The 11972-nt window shown below is 44.2% G+C and overlaps 4 protein-coding genes across 4 annotated transcripts; 3 read left to right on the forward strand and 1 right to left on the reverse strand.

The window, feature by feature from the left end:
• The first annotated feature begins 1306 nt into the window (after positions 1–1306).
• Positions 1307–2307, forward strand: LOC125721837 (ubiquinol-cytochrome-c reductase complex assembly factor 3). Its single transcript, XM_048997967.1, has 2 exons — positions 1307–1537; positions 1878–2307. Exons 1-2 carry the CDS (start codon positions 1421–1423, stop codon positions 2010–2012), a joined length of 252 nt encoding a protein of 83 aa, XP_048853924.1. The 5' UTR covers positions 1307–1420; the 3' UTR covers positions 2013–2307.
• A 1647-nt stretch (positions 2308–3954) lies between these two features.
• On the reverse strand, positions 3955–6181 carry faub (FAU ubiquitin like and ribosomal protein S30 fusion b). Its single transcript, XM_048997966.1, has 5 exons — positions 6104–6181; positions 5220–5301; positions 4629–4773; positions 4456–4511; positions 3955–4235 (listed from the first exon to the last, which is right to left on the reverse strand). The coding sequence occupies exons 2-5, from the start codon at positions 5292–5294 to the stop codon at positions 4110–4112; spliced, it is 402 nt and encodes a 133-aa protein (XP_048853923.1). The 5' UTR covers positions 5295–5301; positions 6104–6181; the 3' UTR covers positions 3955–4109.
• A 200-nt stretch (positions 6182–6381) lies between these two features.
• Positions 6382–8132, forward strand: mrpl49 (mitochondrial ribosomal protein L49). The gene is made up of 4 exons (XM_048997962.1): positions 6382–6539; positions 7118–7268; positions 7351–7475; positions 7845–8132. Exons 1-4 carry the CDS (start codon positions 6429–6431, stop codon positions 7989–7991), a joined length of 534 nt encoding a protein of 177 aa, XP_048853919.1. The 5' UTR covers positions 6382–6428; the 3' UTR covers positions 7992–8132.
• Positions 8133–9343: 1211 nt separating this feature from the next.
• Positions 9344–11957, forward strand: znhit2 (zinc finger, HIT-type containing 2). The gene is made up of 2 exons (XM_048997939.1): positions 9344–9431; positions 9993–11957. The coding sequence occupies exon 2, from the start codon at positions 10033–10035 to the stop codon at positions 11896–11898; it is 1866 nt and encodes a 621-aa protein (XP_048853896.1). The 5' UTR covers positions 9344–9431; positions 9993–10032; the 3' UTR covers positions 11899–11957.
• Positions 11958–11972: the final 15 nt, after the last annotated feature.

Below are 11972 nucleotides of genomic sequence, written 5' to 3' on the forward strand. Positions count from 1 at the left end.
CATTAGAACCTTATTCCACGCTTGCAAACATTTTCACCCCACGTGCAGATACGCTATAGTTATGGGGTCCCTGTAATTATTTTCCCTGGGGGCCAAATTCCATCAGCGACACAAAGTCAAGGTCCACTGAGTCCGAAAAAAACTGGATGTGACGGGAGGGGGGGAGCGTCGCTCGATGATAAAAGATCAAATATGGGGGGAGCAATCGATCACGCGGTCCGGCTTCAATTGTATTTCGGACCAGAGTCCGCCAATTTGTGCCCAGATATCACAACGGCATTTGGAATTAATGTGCCCTTTCTCCCACATTCTCCATTTTGTAGCTGCAGTAGCTACCGGACTTCGTATACTGCATACATATACCATTGCAAATTTTTACTCTAATTTATTATTCTTTTCTTTAAATATTTATCTGTCTCTGTAGTGCCAGAATATGCAGTTTTCGGGGTATCTTATTTGTGTGATGTGTCCTTTTTACATTTGTTTGCACTATGTGTGCTGTCTTTGCACCCTGTCTGTTTCACGCAATATCTGCGTGTGTTCGTCTGTGCATGTTCCCGCAGCGGCATCCACCAGAATTTCCCGCTGGGATGAATAAAGTCCATTCAATCTAAATATTAATCCTAATCGTAACCTAAAGACTGCTTGAACAAGATATTAAAATCTGAATGGCTGCAATAAAACCAGCATGGGGTATAAAAGGGTCATTATGTAAATATCTTTGCTTAAATGCTGCAGACACGTGGTTAAACACTCACATATTCTGAGAATTAACTACATTCACAGCAAAATGCCTCCGCCAGTAAGATCACAGCAGACGTTTTTAATAGTTCTTGTAATAAAAATAAAATGTAGCTTCGGGGCAACAGGTTATTGTGGCATCAAAGCCCAGATCATTGCAAACACGCTGCGTGGTTGACATCTGGTGGTCATTTGGTAGATCTAGGGCAACAATATTGCACTCCGTATGTAGAACTTCTACAAATAATTAATCCAAAGCGTAGCTGGCTTATTATCCCGTAGCTATATAAGGAATCGGAAGTAAAAAAAAAATAATGTTAAAAATAAATTAATTAATAATTATATGAATGTGTGAAAATTATGAAATATGTGTGCGTGTGTGTGTGTGTATGCTAAAATTAAATGTCCACAAATGGATCAAAATGGATCAAATCATTATCATTATTATTGTTGTTGTCGTTGTTATGAATGTGAAGAAGTAGATGACATAAAACATTTTTATTAACGTTATAAGCACTATCAAATCCGGAACGAATTTCATTTAAAGGAGAAGAAACCGGAGGTATTTGACTGACGGTATCCCGAAATGCACTGCTGAGATAATTGAACGGCGGGCGTTATGGTGATAGCTTGTGTGCATGCAGGTTCCTATGTGAAAGCGTGATTTCCTCTGGGGGCTATGAGTAGCGTAAGAACAATACTGGGATATGCAGGAATTGCTGGCGTGATCGGCTTAGGGGGCGCCCTGTGGTTTATGATGTTGCCGGGAGAAGACAAAAGGAGAGAGATGATGAAGGTACACAGCATCGGTCTCAGCGGCTGTAAAGCATTTTAGTAGGCTGTGGGTTTCGCCTAATTAATAACTGCTCTCTCTGATATCTACTGTTTATTGTGCCTTTTGCTTACCTTGAAAACGTGTGAAATGTCATTTCATTTCATATATTTTGAAACCCGACTAACAGCATTTTAATTCACAGTGTAAATAATAGCTGATAAACTCTAGCAGCCCAAGCTTCGTAACAAATTTTTAAAACGTCATATTAATAATAGCAGCAATACGCGTACAGATATGGACTTTATTTTGCAGTATCAGCGTGTTATGCCTTTACGTTAAACGACGATTTCGCTCTTGTCAGAACCTGCCGGAGGCGAGCCCCGCACGAATGGAGGAGACGCGGCAAAGAAACACGCTGCTGCTCCAGGCGATAAAGGAGGCTGCAGAAACCAATGAGAACGTAGCCAGACGATTTGGACATTCAAGGAATGACTGAAAAATACATATGTTTAACATACTAGAGTGTTGGGAGAAACGCGTTTTGTTGAACTGCAACATGAGCAGAAAAGCCTCGCCAGCACTATCACGGATCTGTATCTACATACACGAATTAATTTAAGTGCATTAAAACCCAGCTGTATCTGGTGCGGCTATGATCTATTTCCCGTTTGTGTATTTTATGAAATATATAGGGTTTTTTTTTATTTTAATGAGCGAATCATGCTTTGTCCACAGTTTATAAGTATCGTCCTTTGTTGATAGATTTTCTGAAATTAAAATGCATTGCGCTATTTTAATTTAACTGAATCGTTTATACGATTAAGCTATGATTTAAGGCTTTGCATTTTCTTAAGTATTCGTAAATTTAATTTTTGTCAAGTAGTGTCCTTGGTTTATTTTTGCTGATTCTTCCTCCACTTCTGTAGGGGGCAGTATTGCGCTTATGTGATGTCTACAAGCGAGGCGAAGAAGAGGCAGAAGGTCGATTCTAAACGCGTTTCACATGTTTAAATGTAAAACGTGTATATTTATGTAGCAGGGACGTGGACTGTTGAAGTGACAGGTTGCAGAACGTTTCGGGGAACGACTGTGAATGGCCGCTTAGGCTAGGTTATATTTCCAAAAAGTACGGGAATCTTTATGTGATAATGTCAGCGAGGTCTGATGAAGTCCGAGCTCCCGCGTCCCCTCCAAAAGACCAGCTTTTCGGTAACTGCTGGGGCTGTCGGCTGCTCTCCGGTGGCGGTCTGCTGCTGGCTGGGGGATACGTGTTTCAGGCCGCCCGGCGAGTAACTCGCCAAGGAGGACCGGTCTCAATGGGAACCGTGGCTCAGATTGTCTTCGCTGCTTGTGAGTCTCCATCTGCTCCTATCTCATTTTGCATCATAGTAGCACCGATTTCTGTTTCTGTAAAGGCAGATTTTGGTAATAAGGTGTAGGTTGTACCTGCTGTACCATACTGAACATGGTAACTTTTCTTATGGGGCCTGTCATTGTTACGCATGCGCGTGTTTTAGCTGTGCGAAATTTAAATAGCTCTGACTTTTTTATGGAGCCACTTACGCAGACGGTAATCGGTAATTTCCTCCCTGACAGGTCTGGCCTCCTGGGGTGTCGTCCTGATTGTCGACCCAGTGGGGAAGGCAGGCAAGAAGGCATAAAGACTACGTTCTGGTCGTCGCATTAAGCCGCCATTCCCTTGTTTCCAGGATGCGCAAAGCCGTGGAAAATCAACCTTCAACAGTTTGTACACTTTTTGGTGATTAAAGTGCCGTTTATGGACCATGTTCAGCATCTGGCGTTTTTAATTGAGATCTTAACCAAATAAAGCATGACAATCTGACTGTAAATATAGCTGCACAGTTTTGAGAATACTCGTCATTCTGTGGAACCTTTGTGTGCAAATAATTTGTGTCTCCAATCCTGTGGGATCACACCGCGTTATTTCCTACATATCAGGAATTAAGTTTGAAACCCTTTTAATAAAACCATCTGGAATGTCACAACTTGGGAATGGCGTTTGGCATGAAATGTTTCTTATAAAATTGAGTCAATTATGTTTTTCAGTTTTGTTTGCTATGGAGAACACAAGCAACCGAATTTGGGACTGTAAGCATGTAGGAACCCTTCTGCTCAATCTTTGCGCATAATGTTTTAAAATACTGTAAAACATTGTCAGTTTAAAACCAGCTGTAACTTCTCTTACTTGCAAGTTAAGGCACTTGGCTAAAAGGACATGCATGACATATAATAATGCAACTCGGGTTAAGCAGCAAGACCATTTCAATTCAGTTTTACCGTTTCTAGGATATCAAAGTATCTAAAGTCCTGGCTAAAACACTTTTATTCATTTTAGAATACTGGAATGGAAGGTGATTGCCAGGCTAAGAGAAACTTGTACATTCTTGTAAGTATGAGACAGTAAATGACATAAATGGTATCTTTCTGGTAGCGTGTTTATTGTACCAAACCACACTTAAGTACCGGACAGTCCAGCATGACACGGCTGTGTCCCGCTAAGCCCCCAGCAGGCCGTCTGGTACGGCACATGCTCTACACGCCCTGGTTCCCGACAGTCAGCACGAGGCCTCATTTATGAGTTGGCGTTGGGGCCCTTCTTTTTGCCGAAGGTCGGCACCACGTTGACGAAGCGCCGGTTGTACTGGATCCTCCTCTTCGCACGACCCGTCCTCTTCTTCTTCTTCTCCTGCTTGTCGACCTAAAGGAGGAAGTGAGGGGTGATTGTCAGCTGGGTCCCTGCCACCTGCCCGATGACATCATCCGCACCAATGAACTGACAATCCCCTCGATTTGCTGTCAATCGCGTTATTTTCTTTACAAGCTACAAGTAAAGATGCGGTCAGATTCTGGTTTGGATTGACCGAATAGAGGCTATTTCATTTCCTGAGTATCTGCACCTCTTCTTAGTTGAGCCTTACCTTGGGGGTCTGTCCTCTGACTTTCCCAGCTCTGGCCAGAGATCCGTGCACTTTACCTGAGAGATAATAGAAGATGGGAGAATAAGAGACCCGGGACATGATAGAAGCTGTCACTCGCCTCAGTCACAATGAGGGGCTTGTGCCTAAGGAGCATGTTATAAATGACAGCTCACCTCCCAGCAAGCGGAGAGTGACCTCAAGAGTGCTGAACTCCTCAAGGACGACCTGACCAATCAGATCGTCATCCCGCAGGGGAGCCCCACCCAGCGAAACCACCTGGTCTGCACAGGCCACGCCCTCTAAAGCCTCAATTTGAGCCTGGGAAAAAAAAAACAAATGTCACCCAATCAGCAAACTTCACTAATGGGTCATCACTTTACATTAAACCAATCAGAACTGATAGTGGCCAGCTGTGACCACACTGGGCACTGTGGAAAGCCAGATTTATTAGCACCATTGGTACTGCAACCACAACATGAATGAATGAATGAATGAATGAATGAATGAATCCTTTATTGCCCCAAAGGAGCAATTAGGAGCCATAATAACATAGAGCAAAACAACACTTAGACATACAAACACACCTAATAATACATAAAAAAGACAAATAATTAACCCATATGTGACATCGTGACATAGCAGGGGGCTATACACCATACACACCAATGTGGAAATACAAGCAAGTGAAAAATGCATCATAAATTTGTTGCTATCCAACTAATTACTTTCCATGATTTAAAAGCACAAGGCTAAGCAGAAGTTACCTTGATGTGAGCGACGGTCTGGTTATCAGACACCTCTAGGGTGTGCAAGCTCTGAGACTGAACGAACAGCTGCATTGTCGACCTGAGTGGTTAGAAACAGCATGTTTCACACATACAGGTGGAAAAAAATGCAACACGAATGTCTTCTAAACGTTATTTAACACAGCAACACTGATCACTTCTTATAAGTTATTGATTTCGCAACATTTGCTTATCTTTGCTCAGGGCATCACCGGCGAGTACAAGATTTTTCCATGGCTGAACATGTGCTTTTGCCATAAGCTGTTTGCCATTACTTTTTAGTGCCACATACTTAAAATACAATCGAATAATTACAGGTGGATAACGTCGGCCGAGTTAAGATGACTACTTAAGCACTTATTTGACAAGTATACAAACGTTTTACAATAGAATATAATCACTTAAAACTATGCACTGGCGGATTAGTCATTAATTCTGTAAACTACATGTAGGAAAAATGGCAAAATATAATCAAACTACAGTAAACAGCACAAGTACAGCCATGACTAATACTAATGTTATACAAGGCGCTAAAAACAATCAACATCATACCAAAACTTTAAGAAACGTCATCAGTAGCATAACGTAACATTGAAAGTGCTTTTGTGTGTGTTATCTTTCATTCTTCGTGCAAAATAATAACAGTGTATAAATTTATCTATCGCCTGCGCATCGCATAAGGCCGATAGCTAGCAATGCTAAGCTGCTAGGTACCTATTATAAGTACATATTAGGGACTTTCCTCTTAGAGTTTCGATTGCATTACAACAATAATTTGATGTGAGAGCGTTTTTGTTATAGTATAATGCAGTGTTTCTCCCTGTATTTATATAATTTCATCCAGAACACGAGGCCGCACTCACTCGCCAACTTGCCGCCGTAGACGGAGGATCGAAAAGGGCGACGGCACCCAGGCGCATGCGCAAAACCACCGCGCACTGAACGGGGAAATAACTGATTATTTCAGGACATGGATTTATGAATATAAATGTTCATTTTTAATAAAGAATGTAATAATTGCGTTGATTTGAGGCTATATTATATTGTCAGCGTGATTAATACGCAAATATTAGAAACACAGAACCTTTGAAAGTAGATTGTAGTTGTCCTCAGTTGGAGTGTCAATAAAGTTGAGCGAAACTGAGAGGCCCGCCTCGTGACCTTCCTACTCGGAGTTTGAGGGCCAACATGTCGGCGTCTGTAGTAAACATGCTCACACGAATGTGTGCGGCGATCAAGCCAACTTACGTGTGGTTAACCCCCGTTGGCGTTGTACCGAGTAAGATGGGGCGCTTACGGGTGAGTGATTGAGGAAGACATCCTTTAATTGCCATTATATGGAAAGTAACTGTAGTAGGCTAAATATGTAAAAATGCTAATGTGTATTTGCAGGTTGCATGTAATGTAAAGTAACAAGTGTAGGAAAACCACTACACTTTTGGATGCTATAATTCTAAATCATCCACACAACATACCTAGAGAGATACCTGATTGCACATCGGCGTGTATTGGTATTTGAGTGCATGAGAATGACAGGAAAGTTATTGGTGTGTCTCCGAACCGGTCTTAAACGTACTACTGTACGTTGTACATTATCTGAATGAAAATGCAGATGACTGAGATGATTAAGAAGAGTACAGTGCTTAAGGAATTTTTGCATTTTGACTCCTTATATGGACGTGAGATCGGGTCCTGGCTTGATCTCCATTTAAATCAGTTTTAAATTAGTGCAGTTTGTGGGGTCACCTGTTAAGATCTCCCACAAATCAATTTTCCCCATAAAAAATAACTTCCTCTGTAGTTCATACTTTTTAGTAGCAAAAGCCATTGTGATGCGAATTTTGAGCATTGCTGTTTTATTCCGTCTTGGAATTCAGATGGCCAGCAGCTGCACAGGAGAGCAAAAAAGTTCAGTTGTGGAGTCAACGGAGGAATACAGATACGTAGAGCGACTGATCCCGCCCACTCAGATTCCGGCCCCGCCTCTGCACGATGGCCCCGCCCCTTCCGGATGGAGGCCTCCATCAGGTAAAGATTGATTGAAGGATTTGGCGAATGGACTCCCATATTAAGAAAAAATGTCGTTACAGTTCACATTTTTCATCTCCAGCAGTTACTCCAGATCTGCCTTACATGGTCCGCCGCTCCCGCATGCACAACGTGCCCGTCTACACAGACCTCACGCATGGCAACCGGAAGACGACGCTGCTGCGCAAGATCGAGGGGGACATCTGGGCAAGTAGCGCAACTTCTCCACCTCTGCTTCTTCCAGCAAATGACCAAATTATGTTTTGCGATTGAAAGCCCGTCGGCTTTAGACTTGATTAAATGCGGTAAATGGAAAATGTTTATATTTGATCTCCTGATTATTCAGAACATTGCCAGGGCTGCAAACGTAATGCAGCATCTTTGCTTTTAGATAGAACATAATAATGAGCAAGACACTGGTTGGTGAATCATCTAAATTTGTAGCCACGTTTCTTTGTGGCTACTCTAGACCTTCCACCCTTGAGTGGGGCTGGACAATCCAGTCTTCTTTGAAGTTTGAATTGCTGCAGCTCTTTCGTGGATGTTAATTGGGAGTTTTCCATCTTGATTGGACAGGCCTTGGAGAAGGACGTCAAGGAGTATCTGGTACAGCTGACTGGCAAAAGCCCGCTCACACAAGTCAACGAGGTGACCATGAGCATCCGGATCAAGGGCCACTTTGACAGGGAGCTGAAGGAATGGTTGTTGGAGAAAGGCTTCTGAGGACGGCATTTCTGGAGATGCAGAAGGCGAATGAAAATTCATATGGGACTTTATTTTGTAAATAATAATGATGTGTATGTCATTTCTGGAAAAAAAACTTATTGCTTGATTAAAACAAGCCTTTTAAATCTGGAGCGTTAACAGCACTTTTGGGTGATTATTTTTTCTCACAAATTTAAGTTTAAGTTGTAAGACTGATTAGCATGGATAATGTCAAATTCCTCAATGGCGCAAACAGTGAGCACTTGAAGTTTCCAGTGCAGACAGGCATTGTCAGCCTGCTGATGAGATGTTCTGCAGAGATGGAATAATCACATTTCATCCTGGGGGGGGGCACACTGTACTTGAAAATCTCCGCTTTATATTACTTGAGCACCGACAAGAACTCTGGAGTTATATTTCAAGTATTAAACATAAGTTCATCGGACTCATTAACAGGGTTGGGGCCATTCCGGAATGCATTCATCAATTCCAGTCCAAATCAGGAAATGGAAATGGTGCATGGAGAACAGAATTGGAATTGAATTTCAGGGAGATTTAAATTCTTACTCTAGTTCCATTTCCTGATTTGGATTGGAATTGACGGATGCATCCTGGAACAGCCCCAACCCTGCTCATTACAGTTTTGTTCCATTGTAGCTGAATTTTACACCTCATACAGGTTCAATTGAAAAAGTCCAGTTGCCTTCGATCCAAGCCCCCAAGATTGTCATGTCCGGGACAACTTAGAACTTGCACAGACTTCTGGGACCACTGTTGGAGCCTCTGCCATAGCTCCATGTATGTGGAGTTTGCATGTTCTCTCTCTGTTGTCATAGGGTTTCTGCCAGGTACACCAAATTCCCCCCACAGTCCCGAAACATGCTGAGGCTAATCAGAGTTGCAAAATTAGCTATTGGTGTGTGAGTGTGCCCTGTGATGGGTTGGCCCTCCATCCTGGGTTGTTCCCTGCCTTGTGCCCATAGACTCCAGACACCCCCCCCCCTTCCCATGACCCCAAATAGGACAGGGGGTTACAAAAATGGATGGATGGATGTCTGATAAATAAAAATTAATATGCTAAGTGTTCATATGCAAAGGAAAGCCTCCTATTGTAAACAGAAAAGGCACAGGGACACTACCATGGTAGAACACCAATAAAAAAAAGAAACGTGGTGAGAACGAGATTTTATGCCCGATGAGGAAGTTCTGGTAAATACAAATGTTCCGCACCAAATTATAAGCACTAGAGTTTCAGAGTAGATATATCACGCATTTTTTGTTTTCAAAACAGCCAACGCGGTTGCATTCGCCACTGGCGTTACGAATTTCACAAGCCTGGTAAGCAAGTCTGTAGTGAGAGTGGGACGCGACTGACACGTTTTTACGACAGTCATTTTTACGACAGTTTATGCACATGGCCGTATATGCCGTACCGACATAAAGTCGAGATTAGTCGTTGTAAGTACTGTATTAAATATTTTAATTATAATCTGCAGAAAATACCAAACTTTAGTTTGAATTATAAATTGCGACTTGACATTGTAATAGCTTACAACTGCATATATTGGCCGGGTTCGTTTCCTTAGTTAGCAGTCAGCTGCTTGGTAAATTGGTGTATTGGTTAACGTAGTTAGCTTACTTAAACGATTAACAGAACTATAATGATAATGTTATAATGGCTACTGTATATTTACATTTAAATCCGACGTTAAATATTCGCAGCGACTTAAATGCGTACCGTGGCAATACCAACTAAAGTCTGCGTATTAGCAGTAGTTACGAGTCTTCAGAATATAACCTTTAAACTCTTTCAGTTTTGCTAAATGTGATTATATATATGTGTATTCGCTTAATGACCATTAATCATAATCTTAGGCTTTATATGGTATTTACATTCTCTCCCCAAACACGTTTGCGCGTCATATTTCTTTTGTACATGCGTGCTCACGACAGTTAACCACTGTGGCTCGCTAGTTCGGTAACTGTTGACTATATTCTTTGCCTTTCATTAAATTTTAGATCCTTCGAACAACGGCAGATTTGGCCAAATCAGCCCAACATGAACCCTGTGCTGAAGAGGGGAATGCCGGCTTGTGTGAGAACTCTGCTGACAGACATTGAACCTAAAGGCGAGCATCGGTACTGGAGTGCGGAAGATGAGGAGGTGGACCCAGTCGACAGAGATGGAATTTCGCTGCCCAGGAGAGGGACTGCAAAGCCTGGGGAACTGTTGTCACCTGCTGGCAGGACAGAGGCAGGTGAAATGAGGGACAGTGTTTCGGAAATGCCGGATAGAATGTGTGGACTGTGTTTGAAAGAACCTCTGCGTTATACCTGCCCGCGATGTAACGTGCCGTACTGCAGCGTGGCGTGCTATAGAAGCCCCACCCATTCCACCTGCTCTGAGGAGTTCTACAAGGAGTCCGTCATGCAGGAGCTGAAGAGGACGGGGAGTACAGAACAGGAAGGCAGGAGACAGATGCAGGAGATCTTGCTGAGGCTGAGAGAAAGGGAGAATGAAGGAGGGGGCGAGACGGAGCAAATGCTGAAGGAGCTGGAGGAGGAAGGACATGGAGGTGCAGAAGATAACAGACAAATTCTGGAGCATCTGTCACGGCTGGCAGAGATTCAGACATCGGGGGCGGGGAACGCAGAGGAGATAGAGGCTATATTAAAGAATCTCAGGGAGATTGGGGAGGGTGGTGTGGCAAGAGAGCAGGCAGAAGAGATTACTGCAGGAAAAGAAGATGTAGAGGAAGGCGATGGACAGACAGAAGAGGATTTAGCAGACAGGCTGTCAGGGTTGGATCTGAACTCTCTCTCAGAGGAGCAGCTGTGGGCTCTGTTGCCCCAGCAGGATAAGGAGAAGTTTAAGGAGCTGGTGAAAGGGGGGGCCATCGGGGGGCTGGTGCCCCTGTGGAGGCCCTGGTGGGAGACGCATGAGCAAGGGAAGGGGGCCCTGATGGAGGTGCTGGGAGATGTTACAGAGCATGAGGCGCAGAGTGAGAGGAAAGGAGGAGCTGACAGCTTAGAAGTGCTACAGGGAGAGGCAGAGGGAAAAAAGAGGAGCGCAAGGGAGAAGGTAAAAAACAAGGGGAGATACAAGGAGCGAGCACAGCCTGCTTTAAATGAAGAAGAGATGGAGAGTGCCAATGAGACTGGTAGGACCAAGAGCGTTTCAGAGGGCCGAGATGCTGAGAGGACCAGGCCTTCAGCGGTCCCGGGCCGGAAGAGGACGCACAGCCCTAACGCAGACTCCGTGCCGCCTGTGAGCAAGAAGATCCCGCCTCTGCGCTCCCTGTCCTCTAATGCCTCCCCATTGGTGCGTTACAGCTTGGTCAACGCCCTATACGGATACACCTTCTCCCTGTGCCTCTTCAATGGGGATCTCTCGGAGTCTGACCTGGTCCAGGACTTCTGCCAAGTGACGCTGGCTGGTTCCGAGTGTCTGAGCTCTAACCGGGTCTTCGGTTCTCTACGGGAGGCCCTGGATGGGGGAGCCATGGCCGTGGTGGAGGGCGGGTACGCCGAACGGGGGGACACAACCACCGCAGCCAGGACGACGGAGGCTGTGGCCCACATTCTGACTGGGAGTAGCAAGCGGGACCCAATTGGATACTGCTTAGCAGCGCTGTCTCAATTACGTGTGACTTTCACGCAGGCCAGGGGGGCTCTGTCAAAGGAGGGCGACAACGGTGAAACCAGGAGGAAGTATTTCGCTGCAGGAAAGAAATGCGAGTTTTTGCAGGCCTGGGTCAAAGAGAATGGCCAGGAAGTGACAGCGTTGGCCCGGGCAGTGTGGGCGCAGCTTAATAGGAGCGAGGGGGAGAGGGGGACTCTGGAGAAGGAGAAAAAGGAGGTAGAGAACCGGTGGAGCAAAGGACAGGGCCGGAAGAAGGGGCCGATGATTGTAGAGCTTGATTAATTTCTGACGATCAAAATTCATTGACGATATATGAACATTAAAGTAGCTTGTGAACAGTGCCGGCAGTTTCTTGA

Source organism: Brienomyrus brachyistius, unplaced genomic scaffold, assembly GCF_023856365.1.
Source record: "Brienomyrus brachyistius isolate T26 unplaced genomic scaffold, BBRACH_0.4 scaffold35, whole genome shotgun sequence".
In the NCBI taxonomy this organism is placed as follows: Eukaryota; Metazoa; Chordata; class Actinopteri; order Osteoglossiformes; family Mormyridae; genus Brienomyrus; species Brienomyrus brachyistius.

What these genes read in the sequence shown, in the direction of transcription:
- LOC125721837 (XM_048997967.1), top strand. Translation starts at nt 1,421, where the DNA reads ATGAGTAGCGTAAGAACAATACTGGGATATGCAGGAATTGCTGGCGTG. An exon ending in AAAGGAGAGAGATGATGAAG is followed by an intron (nt 1,538 to 1,877) that starts GTACACAGCATC and finishes CGCTCTTGTCAG; the next exon opens with AACCTGCCGGAGGCGAGCCC.
- faub (XM_048997966.1), bottom strand. Translation starts at nt 5,294, where the DNA reads ATGCAGCTGTTCGTTCAGTCTCAGAGCTTGCACACCCTAGAGGTGTCT. An exon ending in AGACCGTCGCTCACATCAAG is followed by an intron (nt 4,774 to 5,219) that starts GTAACTTCTGCT and finishes TTTTTTTCCCAG; the next exon opens with GCTCAAATTGAGGCTTTAGA. An exon ending in TCAGAGGACAGACCCCCAAG is followed by an intron (nt 4,236 to 4,455) that starts GTAAGGCTCAAC and finishes TTCCTCCTTTAG; the next exon opens with GTCGACAAGCAGGAGAAGAA.
- mrpl49 (XM_048997962.1), top strand. Translation starts at nt 6,429, where the DNA reads ATGTCGGCGTCTGTAGTAAACATGCTCACACGAATGTGTGCGGCGATC. An exon ending in CGGATGGAGGCCTCCATCAG is followed by an intron (nt 7,269 to 7,350) that starts GTAAAGATTGAT and finishes TTTCATCTCCAG; the next exon opens with CAGTTACTCCAGATCTGCCT. An exon ending in AGATCGAGGGGGACATCTGG is followed by an intron (nt 7,476 to 7,844) that starts GCAAGTAGCGCA and finishes TTGATTGGACAG; the next exon opens with GCCTTGGAGAAGGACGTCAA.
- znhit2 (XM_048997939.1), top strand. Translation starts at nt 10,033, where the DNA reads ATGAACCCTGTGCTGAAGAGGGGAATGCCGGCTTGTGTGAGAACTCTG.